Source organism: Ascaphus truei, unplaced genomic scaffold (genome assembly GCF_040206685.1).
Source record: "Ascaphus truei isolate aAscTru1 unplaced genomic scaffold, aAscTru1.hap1 HAP1_SCAFFOLD_634, whole genome shotgun sequence".
NCBI classification, from domain to species: Eukaryota; Metazoa; Chordata; class Amphibia; order Anura; family Ascaphidae; genus Ascaphus; species Ascaphus truei.
Genome location: NW_027456967.1, coordinates 202,501 through 217,850, shown reverse-complemented (window position 1 = coordinate 217,850; position 15,350 = coordinate 202,501). Strand labels below are relative to the sequence as shown.

The window sequence follows — 15,350 nt, the reverse complement described above, 5'->3', positions numbered from 1 at the left end:
ATACTGTCAGTGTTACCTATATGCTCTGTGGCATTGTCCTGCCGCATACTGTCAGTGTTACCTATATGCTCTGTGGCATTGTCCTGCTGCATACTGTCAGTGTTACCTATATGCTCTGTGGTATTGTCCTGCTGCATACTGTCAGTGTTACCTATATGCTCTGTGGCATTGTCCTGCTGCATACTGTCAGTGTTGCCTATATGCTCTGTGGCATTGTCCTGCTGCATACTGTCAGTGTTACCTATATGCTCTGTGGCATTGTCCTGCTGCATACTGTCAGTGTTACCTATATGCTCTGTGGCATTGTCCTGCCGCATACTGTCAGTGTTACCTATATGCTCTGTGGCATTGTCCTGCTGCATACTGTCAGTGTTACCTATATGCTCTGTGGCATTGTCCTGCCGCATACTGTCAGTGTTACCTATATGCTCTGTGGCATTGTCCTGCCGCATACTGTCAGTGTTACCTATATGCTCTGTGGCATTGTCCTGCCGCATACTGTCAGTGTTACCTATATGCTCTGTGGCATTGTCCTGCTGCATACTGTCAGTGTTACCTATATGCTCTGTGGCATTGTCCTGCTGCATACTGCCAGTGTTACCTATATGCTCTGTGGCATTGTCCTGCTGCATACTGTCAGTGTTACCTATATGCTCTGTGGCATTGTCCTGCTGCATACTGTCAGTGTTACCTATATGCTCTGTGGCATTGTCCTGCCGCATACTGTCAGTGTTACCTATATGCTCTGTGGCATTGTCCTGCTGCATACTGTCAGTGTTACCTATATGCTCTGTGGCATTGTCCTGCTGCATACTGTCAGTGTTACCTATATGCTCTGTGGCATTGTCCTGCTGCATACTGTCAGTGTTACCTATATGCTCTGTGGTATTGTCCTGCCGCATACTGTCAGTGTTACCTATATGCTCTGTGGCATTGTCCTGCCGCATACTGCCAGTGTTACCTATATGCTCTGTGGCATTGTCCTGCCGCATACTGTCAGTGTTACCTATATGCTCTGTGGCATTGTCCTGCTGCATACTGTCAGTGTTACCTATATGCTCTGTGGTATTGTCCTGCTGCATACTGTCAGTGTTACCTATATGCTCTGTGGCATTGTCCTGCTGCATACTGTCAGTGTTACCTATATGCTCTGTGGCATTGTCCTGCTGCATACTGTCAGTGTTACCTATATGCTCTGTGGCATTGTCCTGCCGCATACTGTCAGTGTTACCTATATGCTCTGTGACATTGTCCTGCTGCATACTGTCAGTGTTACCTATATGCTCTGTGGCATTGTCCTGCTGCATACTGTCAGTGTTACCTATATGCTCTGTGGTATTGTCCTGCCGCATACTGTCAGTGTTACCTATATGCTCTGTGGCATTGTCCTGCTGCATACTGTCAGTGTTACCTATATGCTCTGTGACATTGTCCTGCCGCATACTGTCAGTGTTACCTATATGCTGTGTGGCATTGTCCTGCCGCATACTGTCAGTGTTACCTATATGCTCTGTGGCATTGTCCTGCCGCATACTGCCAGTGTTACCTATATGCTCTGTGGCATTGTCCTGCTGCATACTGTCAGTGTTACCTATATGCTCTGTGGCATTGTCCTGCTGCATACTGTCAGTGTTACCTATATGCTCTGTGGCATTGTCTTGCCGCATACTGTCAGTGTTACCTATATGCTCTGTGGCATTGTCCTGCTGCATACTGTCAGTGTTCCCTATATGCTCTGTGGCATTGTCCTGCTGCATACTGTCAGTGTTACCTATATGCTCTGTGGCATTGTCCTGCTGCATACTGTCAGTGTTACCTATATGCTCTGTGGCATTGTCCTGCTGCATACTGTCAGTGTTACCTATATGCTCTGTGGCATTGTCCTGCTGCATACTGTCAGTGTTACCTATATGCTCTGTGGTATTGTCCTGCCGCATACTGTCAGTGTTACCTATATGCTCTGTGGCATTGTCCTGCCGCATACTGTCAGTGTTACCTATATGCTCTGTGGCATTGTCCTGCCGCATACTGTCAGTGTTACCTATATGCTCTGTGGTATTGTCCTGCTGCATACTGTCAGTGTTACCTATATGCTCTGTGGCATTGTCCTGCTGCATACTGTCAGTGTTACCTATATGCTCTGTGGCATTGTCCTGCTGCATACTGTCAGTGTTACCTATATGCTCTGTGGCATTGTCCTGCCGCATACTGTCAGTGTTACCTATATGCTCTGTGGCATTGTCCTGCCGCATACTGTCAGTGTTACCTATATGCTCTGTGGCATTGTCCTGCTGCATACTGTCAGTGTTACCTATATGCTCTGTGGTATTGTCCTGCCGCATACTGTCAGTGTTACCTATATGCTCTGTGGCATTGTCCTGCCGCATACTGTCAGTGTTACCTATATGCACTGTGGCATTTGCCTGCTGCATACTGTCAGTGTTACCTATATGCTCTGTGGCATTGTCCTGCCGCATACTGTCAGTGTTACCTATATGCTCTGTGGCATTGTCCTGCCGCATACTGTCAGTGTTCCCTATATGCTCTGTGGTATTGTCCTGCCGCATACTGTCAGTGTTACCTATATGCTCTGTGGCATTGTCCTGCTGCATACTGTCAGTGTTACCTATATGCTCTGTGGCATTGTCCTGCTGCATACTGTCAGTGTTACCTATATGCTCTGTGGCATTGTCCTGCCGCATACTGTCAGTGTTACCTATATGCTCTGTGGCATTGTCCTGCTGCATACTGTCAGTGTTACCTATATGCTCTGTGGCATTGTCCTGCTGCATACTGTCAGTGTTACCTATATGCTCTGTGGCATTGTCCTGCTGCATACTGTCAGTGTTACCTATATGCTCTGTGGTATTGTCCTGCCGCATACTGTCAGTGTTACCTATATGCTCTGTGGCATTGTCCTGCCGCATACTGTCAGTGTTACCTATATGCTCTGTGGCATTGTCCTGCCGCATACTGTCAGTGTTACCTATATGCTCTGTGGTATTGTCCTGCTGCATACTGTCAGTGTTACCTATATGCTCTGTGGCATTGTCCTGCTGCATACTGTCAGTGTTACCTATATGCTCTGTGGCATTGTCCTGCTGCATACTGTCAGTGTTACCTATATGCTCTGTGGCATTGTCCTGCCGCATACTGTCAGTGTTACCTATATGCTCTGTGGCATTGTCCTGCCGCATACTGTCAGTGTTACCTATATGCTCTGTGGCATTGTCCTGCTGCATACTGTCAGTGTTACCTATATGCTCTGTGGTATTGTCCTGCCGCATACTGTCAGTGTTACCTATATGCTCTGTGGCATTGTCCTGCCGCATACTGTCAGTGTTACCTATATGCTCTGTGGCATTGTCCTGCTGCATACTGTCAGTGTTACCTATATGCTCTGTGGCATTGTCCTGCCGCATACTGTCAGTGTTACCTATATGCTCTGTGGCATTGTCCTGCCGCATACTGTCAGTGTTACCTATATGCTCTGTGGCATTGTCCTGCCGCATACTGTCAGTGTTACCTATATGCTCTGTGGCATTGTCCTGCTGCATACTGTCAGTGTTACCTATATGCTCTGTGGTATTGTCCTGCTGCATACTGTCAGTGTTACCTATATGCTCTGTGGTATTGTCCTGCTGCATACTGTCAGTGTTACCTATATGCTCTGTGGCATTGTCCTGCTGCATACTGTCAGTGTTACCTATATGCTCTGTGGCATTGTCCTGCTGCATACTGTCAGTGTTACCTATATGCTCTGTGGCATTGTCCTGCCGCATACTGTCAGTGTTACCTATATGCTCTGTGACATTGTCCTGCCGCATACTGTCAGTGTTACCTATATGCTCTGTGGCATTGTCCTGCCGCATACTGTCAGTGTTACCTATATGCTCTGTGGCATTGTCCTGCCGCATACTGTCAGTGTTACCTATATGCTCTGTGGCATTGTCCTGCCGCATACTGTCAGTGTTACCTATATGCTCTGTGGCATTGTCCTGCTGCATACTGCCAGTGTTACCTATATGCTCTGTGGCATTGTCCTGCCGCATACTGTCAGTGTTACCTATATGCTCTGTGGCATTGTCCTGCCGCATACTGCCAGTGTTACCTATATGCTCTGTGGCATTGTCCTGCTGCATACTGCCAGTGTTACCTATATGCTCTGTGGTATTGTCCTGCCGCATACTGTCAGTGTTACCTATATGCTCTGTGGCATTGTCCTGCCGCATACTGTCAGTGTTACCTATATGCTCTGTGGCATTGTCCTGCTGCATACTGTCAGTGTTACCTATATGCTCTGTGGCATTGTCCTGCCGCATACTGTCAGTGTTACCTATATGCTCTGTGGCATTGTCCTGCTGCATACTGTCAGTGTTACCTATATGCTCTGTGGCATTGTCCTGCTGCATACTGTCAGTGTTACCTATATGCTCTGTGGCATTGTCCTGCTGCATACTGTCAGTGTTACCTATATGCTCTGTGGTATTGTCCTGCCGCATACTGTCAGTGTTACCTATATGCTCTGTGGCATTGTCCTGCCGCATACTGTCAGTGTTACCTATATGCTCTGTGGCATTGTCCTGCCGCATACTGTCAGTGTTACCTATATGCTCTGTGGCATTGTCCTGCTGCATACTGTCAGTGTTACCTATATGCTCTGTGGTATTGTCCTGCTGCATACTGTCAGTGTTACCTATATGCTCTGTGGCATTGTCCTGCTGCATACTGTCAGTGTTACCTATATGCTCTGTGGCATTGTCCTGCTGCATACTGTCAGTGTTACCTATATGCTCTGTGGCATTGTCCTGCTGCATACTGTCAGTGTTACCTATATGCTCTGTGGCATTGTCCTGCCGCATACTGTCAGTGTTACCTATATGCTCTGTGGCATTGTCCTGCTGCATACTGTCAGTGTTACCTATATGCTCTGTGGCATTGTCCTGCCGCATACTGTCAGTGTTACCTATATGCTCTGTGGCATTGTCCTGCCGCATACTGTCAGTGTTACCTATATGCTCTGTGGCATTGTCCTGCCGCATACTGTCAGTGTTACCTATATGCTCTGTGGCATTGTCCTGCTGCATACTGTCAGTGTTACCTATATGCTCTGTGGCATTGTCCTGCTGCATACTGCCAGTGTTACCTATATGCTCTGTGGCATTGTCCTGCTGCATACTGTCAGTGTTACCTATATGCTCTGTGGCATTGTCCTGCTGCATACTGTCAGTGTTACCTATATGCTCTGTGGCATTGTCCTGCCGCATACTGTCAGTGTTACCTATATGCTCTGTGGCATTGTCCTGCTGCATACTGTCAGTGTTACCTATATGCTCTGTGGCATTGTCCTGCTGCATACTGTCAGTGTTACCTATATGCTCTGTGGTATTGTCCTGCCGCATACTGTCAGTGTTACCTATATGCTCTGTGGCATTGTCCTGCCGCATACTGCCAGTGTTACCTATATGCTCTGTGGCATTGTCCTGCCGCATACTGTCAGTGTTACCTATATGCTCTGTGGCATTGTCCTGCTGCATACTGTCAGTGTTACCTATATGCTCTGTGGTATTGTCCTGCTGCATACTGTCAGTGTTACCTATATGCTCTGTGGCATTGTCCTGCTGCATACTGTCAGTGTTACCTATATGCTCTGTGGCATTGTCCTGCTGCATACTGTCAGTGTTACCTATATGCTCTGTGGCATTGTCCTGCCGCATACTGTCAGTGTTACCTATATGCTCTGTGGCATTGTCCTGCTGCATACTGTCAGTGTTACCTATATGCTCTGTGGCATTGTCCTGCTGCATACTGTCAGTGTTACCTATATGCTCTGTGGTATTGTCCTGCTGCATACTGTCAGTGTTACCTATATGCTCTGTGGCATTGTCCTGCTGCATACTGTCAGTGTTGCCTATATGCTCTGTGGCATTGTCCTGCTGCATACTGTCAGTGTTACCTATATGCTCTGTGGCATTGTCCTGCCGCATACTGTCAGTGTTACCTATATGCTCTGTGGCATTGTCCTGCTGCATACTGTCAGTGTTCCCTATATGCTCTGTGGCATTGTCCTGCTGCATACTGTCAGTGTTACCTATATGCTCTGTGGCATTGTCCTGCTGCATACTGTCAGTGTTACCTATATGCTCTGTGGCATTGTCCTGCTGCATACTGTCAGTGTTACCTATATGCTCTGTGGCATTGTCCTGCCGCATACTGTCAGTGTTACCTATATGCTCTGTGGCATTGTCCTGCCGCATACTGTCAGTGTTACCTATATGCTCTGTGGCATTGTCCTGCCGCATACTGTCAGTGTTACCTATATGCTCTGTGGTATTGTCCTGCTGCATACTGTCAGTGTTACCTATATGCTCTGTGGCATTGTCCTGCTGCATACTGTCAGTGTTGCCTATATGCTCTGTGGCATTGTCCTGCTGCATACTGTCAGTGTTACCTATATGCTCTGTGGCATTGTCCTGCCGCATACTGTCAGTGTTCCCTATATGCTCTGTGGCATTGTCCTGCTGCATACTGTCAGTGTTACCTATATGCTCTGTGGCATTGTCCTGCTGCATACTGTCAGTGTTACCTATATGCTCTGTGGCATTGTCCTGCTGCATACTGTCAGTGTTACCTATATGCTCTGTGGCATTGTCCTGCCGCATACTGTCAGTGTTACCTATATGCTCTGTGGCATTGTCCTGCCGCATACTGTCAGTGTTACCTATATGCTCTGTGGCATTGTCCTGCCGCATACTGTCAGTGTTACCTATATGCTCTGTGGCATTGTCCTGCCGCATACTGTCAGTGTTACCTATATGCTCTGTGGCATTGTCCTGCCGCATACTGTCAGTGTTACCTATATGCTCTGTGGCATTGTCCTGCCGCATACTGTCAGTGTTACCTATATGCTCTGTGGCATTGTCCTGCCGCATACTGTCAGTGTTACCTATATGCTCTGTGGCATTGTCCTGCCGCATACTGTCAGTGTTACCTATATGCTCTGTGGCATTGTCCTGCCGCATACTGTCAGTGTTACCTATATGCTCTGTGGCATTGTCCTGCCGCATACTGTCAGTGTTACCTATATGCTCTGTGGCATTGTCCTGCCGCATACTGTCAGTGTTACCTATATGCTCTGTGGCATTGTCCTGCCGCATACTGTCAGTGTTACCTATATGCTCTGTGGCATTGTCCTGCCGCATACTGTCAGTGTTACCTATATGCTCTGTGGCATTGTCCTGCCGCATACTGCCAGTGTTACCTATATGCTCTGTGGCATTGTCCTGCCGCATACTGTCAGTGTTACCTATATGCTCTGTGGCATTGTCCTGCTGCATACTGTCAGTGTTACCTATATGCTCTGTGGTATTGTCCTGCCGCATACTGTCAGTGTTACCTATATGCTCTGTGGCATTGTCCTGCCGCATACTGTCAGTGTTACCTATATGCTCTGTGGCATTGTCCTGCCGCATACTGTCAGTGTTACCTATATGCTCTGTGACATTGTCCTGCTGCATACTGTCAGTGTTACCTATATGCTCTGTGGCATTGTCCTGCCGCATACTGTCAGTGTTACCTATATGCTCTGTGGCATTGTCCTGCCGCATACTGTCAGTGTTACCTATATGCTCTGTGGCATTGTCCTGCCGCATACTGTCAGTGTTACCTATATGCTCTGTGGCATTGTCCTGCCGCATACTGTCAGTGTTACCTATATGCTCTGTGGCATTGTCCTGCCGCATACTGTCAGTGTTACCTATATGCTCTGTGGCATTGTCCTGCCGCATACTGTCAGTGTTACCTATATGCTCTGTGGCATTGTCCTGCCGCATACTGTCAGTGTTACCTATATGCTCTGTGGTATTGTCCTGCCGCATACTGTCAGTGTTACCTATATGCTCTGTGGCATTGTCCTGCCGCATACTGTCAGTGTTACCTATATGCTCTGTGGCATTGTCCTGCCGCATACTGTCAGTGTTACCTATATGCTCTGTGGCATTGTCCTGCCGCATACTGTCAGTGTTACCTATATGCTCTGTGGCATTGTCCTGCCGCATACTGTCAGTGTTACCTATATGCTCTGTGGCATTGTCCTGCCGCATACTGTCAGTGTTACCTATATGCTCTGTGGCATTGTCCTGCTGCATACTGTCAGTGTTACCTATATGCTCTGTGGCATTGTCCTGCCGCATACTGTCAGTGTTACCTATATGCTCTGTGGCATTGTCCTGCCGCATACTGTCAGTGTTACCTATATGCTCTGTGGTATTGTCCTGCCGCATACTGTCAGTGTTACCTATATGCTCTGTGGCATTGTCCTGCCGCATACTGTCAGTGTTACCTATATGCTCTGTGGCATTGTCCTGCCGCATACTGTCAGTGTTACCTATATGCTCTGTGGCATTGTCCTGCCGCATACTGTCAGTGTTACCTATATGCTCTGTGGCATTGTCCTGCCGCATACTGTCAGTGTTACCTATATGCTCTGTGGCATTGTCCTGCCGCATACTGTCAGTGTTACCTATATGCTCTGTGGCATTGTCCTGCCGCATACTGTCAGTGTTACCTATATGCTCTGTGGCATTGTCCTGCCGCATACTGCCAGTGTCACCTATATGCTCTGTGGCATTGTCCTGCTGCATACTGTCAGTGTTACCTATATGCTCTGTGGCATTGTCCTGCCGCATACTGTCAGTGTTACCTATATGCTCTGTGGCATTGTCCTGCCGCATACTGTCAGTGTTACCTATATGCTCTGTGGCATTGTCCTGCCGCATACTGTCAGTGTTACCTATATGCTCTGTGGCATTGTCCTGCCACATACTGTCAGTGTTACCTATATGCTCTGTGGTATTGTCCTGCCGCATACTGTCAGTGTTACCTATATGCTCTGTGGCATTGTCCTGCCGCATACTGTCAGTGTTACCTATATGCTCTGTGGCATTGTCCTGCCGCATACTGTCAGTGTTACCTATATGCTCTGTGGCATTGTCCTGCTGCATACTGTCAGTGTTACCTATATGCTCTGTGGCATTGTCCTGCCGCATACTGTCAGTGTTACCTATATGCTCTGTGGCATTGTCCTGCCGCATACTGTCAGTGTTACCTATATGCTCTGTGGCATTGTCCTGCCGCATACTGTTAGTGTTACCTATATGCTCTGTGGCATTGTCCTGCCGCATACTGTCAGTGTTACCTATATGCTCTGTGGCATTGTCCTGCTGCATACTGTCAGTGTTACCTATATGCTGTGTGGCATTGTCCTGCCGCATACTGTCAGTGTTACCTATATGCTCTGTGGCATTGTCCTGCCGCATACTGTCAGTGTTACCTATATGCTCTGTGGCATTGTCCTGCCGCATACTGTCAGTGTTACCTATATGCTCTGTGGCATTGTCCTGCCGCATACTGTCAGTGTTACCTATATGCTCTGTGGCATTGTCCTGCCGCATACTGTCAGTGTTACCTATATGCTCTGTGGCATTGTCCTGCCGCATACTGTCAGTGTTACCTATATGCTCTGTGGCATTGTCCTGCCGCATACTGCCAGTGTTACCTATATGCTCTGTGGCATTGTCCTGCCGCATACTGTCAGTGTTACCTATATGCTCTGTGGCATTGTCCTGCCGCATACTGTCAGTGTTACCTATATGCTCTGTGGCATTGTCCTGCTGCATACTGTCAGTGTTACCTATATGCTCTGTGGCATTGTCCTGCTGCATACTGTCAGTGTTACCTATATGCTCTGTGGCATTGTCCTGCTGCATACTGTCAGTGTTACCTATATGCTCTGTGGCATTGTCCTGCCGCATACTGCCAGTGTTACCTATATGCTCTGTGGCATTGTCCTGCTGCATACTGTCAGTGTTACCTATATGCTCTGTGGCATTGTCCTGCTGCATACTGTCAGTGTTACCTATATGCTCTGTGGCATTGTCCTGCCGCATACTGTCAGTGTTACCTATATGCTCTGTGGCATTGTCCTGCCGCATACTGTCAGTGTTACCTATATGCTCTGTGGCATTGTCCTGCCGCATACTGTCAGTGTTACCTATATGCTCTGTGGCATTGTCCTGCCGCATACTGTCAGTGTTACCTATATGCTCTGTGGCATTGTCCTGCTGCATACTGTCAGTGTTACCTATATGCTCTGTGGCATTGTCCTGCCGCATACTGTCAGTGTTACCTATATGCTCTGTGGCATTGTCCTGCCGCATACTGTCAGTGTTACCTATATGCTCTGTGGCATTGTCCTGCTGCATACTGTCAGTGTTACCTATATGCTCTGTGGCATTGTCCTGCCGCATACTGTCAGTGTTACCTATATGCTCTGTGGCATTGTCCTGCCGCATACTGTCAGTGTTACCTATATGCTCTGTGGCATTGTCCTGCCGCATACTGTCAGTGTTACCTATATGCTCTGTGGCATTGTCCTGCCGCATACTGTCAGTGTTACCTATATGCTCTGTGGCATTGTCCTGCCGCATACTGTCAGTGTTACCTATATGCTCTGTGGCATTGTCCTGCCGCATACTGTCAGTGTTACCTATATGCTCTGTGGCATTGTCCTGCCGCATACTGTCAGTGTTACCTATATGCTCTGTGGCATTGTCCTGCCGCATACTGTCAGTGTTACCTATATGCTCTGTGGCATTGTCCTGCCGCATACTGTCAGTGTTACCTATATGCTCTGTGGCATTGTCCTGCCGCATACTGTCAGTGTTACCTATATGCTCTGTGGCATTGTCCTGCTGCATACTGTCAGTGTTACCTATATGCTCTGTGGCATTGTCCTGCCGCATACTGTCAGTGTTACCTATATGCTCTGTGGCATTGTCCTGCCGCATACTGTCAGTGTTACCTATATGCTCTGTGGCATTGTCCTGCCGCATACTGTCAGTGTTACCTATATGCTCTGTGGCATTGTCCTGCCGCATACTGTCAGTGTTACCTATATGCTCTGTGGCATTGTCCTGCCGCATACTGTCAGTGTTACCTATATGCTCTGTGGCATTGTCCTGCCGCATACTGTCAGTGTTACCTATATGCTCTGTGGCATTGTCCTGCCGCATACTGTCAGTGTTACCTATATGCTCTGTGGCATTGTCCTGCCGCATACTGTCAGTGTTACCTATATGCTCTGTGGCATTGTCCTGCCGCATACTGTCAGTGTTACCTATATGCTCTGTGGCATTGTCCTGCCGCATACTGTCAGTGTTACCTATATGCTCTGTGGCTTTATCGGAGTGTGGTTGGTTAAAAGGTGACACTTTACCTTTGGCGTCTGTGCCTCCCCAGTACCCTATATATCCCACTTTATGATTTAAGCCGGTTAGGATGGCGGACACTTATTCATGAGCCATAGGATCCAATTACACTTCACATCAGTATTCCCATTATGTATATTTGAGCAGCTATATAAGGATTTATATACCCAGGATCAAGATTGTCATTATCCAGTCTATATGGGATCTATTGGATGAATTACTATGTGACTGTGATTTGTTTCTGCTGCACCGTGGATGGACTTTATGTCCTTTGTTTCTCTATAGGTGTACGTGTACGTATGTGTACGTGTGTGTAGGTGTACGTGTGTGTAGGTGTAGGTGTGTGTAGGTGTAGGTGTGTGTAGGTGTACTTGTGTGTAGGTGTACTTGTGTGTAGGTGTAGGTGTGTGTAGGTGTACGTGCAGGTGTAGGTGTACGTGCAGGTGTAGGTGTACGTGCAGGTGTACGTGCAGGTGTAGGTGTACGTGCAGGTGTAGGTGTACGTGCAGGTGTAGGTGTACGTGTAGGTGTACGTGCAGGTGCAGGTGTACGTGCAGGTGTAGGTGTACGTGCAGGTGTACGTAGGTGTACATGTGTGTATAGGGGTACGTGTGTCTGTGTGTATAGGAGGTTCTGGTAAGTGCGTATGAGGTGTATAGTAATGACACACACAGACACGCACAGACACACACAGACACACGTACGCGCACACAGGTCCGTACCTGGGCGTGAGAATCTCCTTGTACTGCAGCCTCTCCGGCCGAGTGGACGCTGCCACAGACATGGGGATCACGATGTTGTTGATGTCAAACGAGGCGCTTTCCGTCCTCCTCCTCCGCGCAGTCTGGGGGGGGAGGGGAAAGAGTGAGTGTGCGCGCACGTGCGAGAGAAAAAGCACATACATGTGCACGTGAGAGCAAAGGGGCGTGCGAGAGAAAAAGCACATACATGTGCACGTGAGAGCAAAGGGGCGTGCGAGAGAAAAAGCACATACATGTGCACGTGAGAGCAAAGGGGCGTGCGAGAGAAAAAGCACATACATGTGCACGTGAGAGCAAAGGGGCGTGCGAGAGAAAAAGCACATACATGTGCACGTGAGAGCAAAGGGGCGTGCGAGAGAAAAAGCACATACATGTGCACGTGAGAGCAAAGGGGCGTGCGAGAGAAAAAGCACATACATGTGCACGTGAGAGCAAAGGGGCGTGCGAGAGAAAAAGCACATACATGTGCACGTGAGAGCAAAGGGGCGTGCGAGAGAAAAAGCACATACATGTGCACGTGAGAGCAAAGGGGCGTGCGAGAGAAAAAGCACATACATGTGCACGTGAGAGCAAAGGGGCGTGCGAGAGAAAAAGCACATACATGTGCACGTGAGAGCAAAGGGGCGTGCGAGAGAAAAAGCACATACATGTGCACGAGAGAGCAAAGGGGCGTGCGAGAGAAAAAGCACATACATGTGCACGAGAGAGCAAAGGGGCGTGCGAGAGAAAAAGCACATACATGTGCGCGAGAGAAAAAGCACATACATGTGCACGAGAGAGCAAAGGGGCGTGCGAGAGAAAAAGCACATACATGTGCACGTGAGAGCAAAGGGGCGTGCGAGAGAAAAAGCACATACATGTGCACGTGAGAGCAAAGGGGCGTGCGAGAGAAAAAGCACATACATGTGCACGTGAGAGCAAAGGGGCGTGCGAGAAAAAAAGCACATACATGTGCACGTGAGAGCAAAGGGGCGTGCGAGAGAAAAAGCACATACATGTGCACGTGAGAGCAAAGGGGCGTGCGAGAGAAAAAGCACATACATGTGCACGTGAGAGCAAAGGGGCGTGCGAGAGAAAAAGCACATACATGTGCACGTGAGAGCAAAGGGGCGTGCGAGAGAAAAAGCACATACATGTGCACGTGAGAGCAAAGGGGCGTGCGAGAGAAAAAGCACATACATGTGCACGAGAGAGCAAAGGGGCGTGCGAGAGAAAAAGCACATACATGTGCACGTGAGAGCAAAGGGGCGTGCGAGAGAAAAAGCACATACATGTGCACGTGAGAGCAAAGGGGCGTGCGAGAGAAAAAGCACATACATGTGCACGAGAGAGCAAAGGGGCGTGCGAGAGAAAAAGCACATACATGTGCGCGAGAGAAAAAGCACATACATGTGCACGAGAGAGCAAAGGGGCGTGCGAGAGAAAAAGCACATACATGTGCACGTGAGAGCAAAGGGGTGTGCGAGAGAAAAAGCACATACATGTGCACGTGAGAGCAAAGGGGCGTGCGAGAGAAAAAGCACATACATGTGCACGAGAGAGCAAAGGGGCGTGCGAGAGAAAAAGCACATACATGTGCGCGAGAGAAAAAGCACATACATGTGCACGAGAGAGCAAAGGGGCGTGTGCGAGAGAAAAAGCACATACATGTGCACGTGAGAGCAAAGGGGTGTGCGAGAGAAAAAGCACATACATGTGCACGTGAGAGCAAAGGGGCGTGCGAGAGAAAAAGCACATACATGTGCACGTGAGAGCAAAGGGGCGTGCGAGAGAAAAAGCACATACATGTGCACGTGAGAGCAAAGGGGCGTGCGAGAGAAAAAGCACATACATGTGCACGTGAGAGCAAAGGGGCGTGCGAGAGAAAAAGCACATACATGTGCACGTGAGAGCAAAGGGGCGTGCGAGAGAAAAAGCACATACATGTGCACGAGAGAGCAAAGGGGCGTGCGAGAGAAAAAGCACATACATGTGCACGTGAGAGCAAAGGGGCGTGCGAGAGAAAAAGCACATACATGTGCACGTGAGAGCAAAGGGGCGTGCGAGAGAAAAAGCACATACATGTGCACGTGAGAGCAAAGGGGCGTGCGAGAGAAAAAGCACATACATGTGCACGTGAGAGCAAAGGGGCGTGCGAGAGAAAAAGCACATACATGTGCACGTGAGAGCAAAGGGGCGTGCGAGAGAAAAAGCACATACATGTGCACGTGAGAGCAAAGGGGCGTGCGAGAGAAAAAGCACATACATGTGCACGTGAGAGCAAAGGGGCGTGCGAGAGAAAAAGCACATACATGTGCACGTGAGAGCAAAGGGGCGTGCGAGAGAAAAAGCACATACATGTGCACGTGAGAGCAAAGGGGCGTGCGAGAAAAAAAGCACATACATGTGCACGTGAGAGCAAAGGGGCGTGCGAGAGAAAAAGCACATACATGTGCACGTGAGAGCAAAGGGGCGTGCGAGAGAAAAAGCACATACATGTGCACGTGAGAGCAAAGGGGCGTGCGAGAGAAAAAGCACATACATGTGCACGTGAGAGCAAAGGGGCGTGCGAGAGAAAAAGCACATACATGTGCACGTGAGAGCAAAGGGGCGTGCGAGAGAAAAAGCACATACATGTGCACGTGAGAGCAAAGGGGCGTGCGAGAGAAAAAGCACATACATGTGCACGTGAGAGCAAAGGGGCGTGCGAGAGAAAAAGCACATACATGTGCACGTGAGAGCAAAGGGGCGTGCGAGAGAAAAAGCACATACATGTGCACGAGAGAGCAAAGGGGCGTGCGAGAGAAAAAGCACATACATGTGCACGTGAGAGCAAAGGGGCGTGCGAGAGAAAAAGCACATACATGTGCACGTGAGAGCAAAGGGGCGTGCGAGAGAAAAAGCACATACATGTGCACGTGAGAGCAAAGGGGCGTGCGAGAGAAAAAGCACATACATGTGCACGTGAGAGCAAAGGGGCGTGCGAGAGAAAAAGCACATACATGTGCACGTGAGAGCAAAGGGGCGTGCGAGAGAAAAGGCACATACATGTGCACGTGAGAGCAAAGGGGCGTGCGAGAGAAAAAGCACATACATGTGCACGTGAGAGCAAAGGGGCGTGCGAGAGAAAAAGCACATACATGTGCACGTGAGAGCAAAGGGGCGTGCGAGAAAAAAAGCACATACATGTGCACGTGAGAGCAAAGGGGCGTGCGAGAGAAAAAGCACATACATGTGCACGTGAGAGCAAAGGGGCGTGCGAGAGAAAAAGCACATACATGTGCACGTGAGAGCAAAGGGGCGTGCGAGAGAAAAAGCACATACATGTGCACGTGAGAGCAAA

At 48.8% G+C, this 15,350-nt stretch overlaps 2 protein-coding genes across 2 annotated transcripts in view; both read right to left on the bottom strand.

The window, feature by feature from the left end:
• Positions 1-2,401: 2,401 nt before the first annotated feature.
• LOC142485752 (uncharacterized) lies at positions 2,402-6,797 on the bottom strand. Its single transcript, XM_075584536.1, has 3 exons — positions 4,157-6,797; positions 2,480-3,706; positions 2,402-2,433 (listed from the first exon to the last, which is right to left on the bottom strand). The coding sequence occupies exons 1-3, from the start codon at positions 6,795-6,797 to the stop codon at positions 2,402-2,404; spliced, it is 3,900 nt and encodes a 1,299-aa protein (XP_075440651.1).
• A 4,535-nt stretch (positions 6,798-11,332) lies between these two features.
• The window catches only part of KANSL1 (KAT8 regulatory NSL complex subunit 1), a 64,906-nt gene continuing 60,888 nt past the window's right edge, over positions 11,333-15,350 (bottom strand). The window contains 2 exon segments of the mRNA XM_075584535.1: positions 11,333-11,414; positions 11,990-12,111. Of these exon segments, the coding sequence (XP_075440650.1) occupies positions 11,333-11,414; positions 11,990-12,111 (204 nt within the window).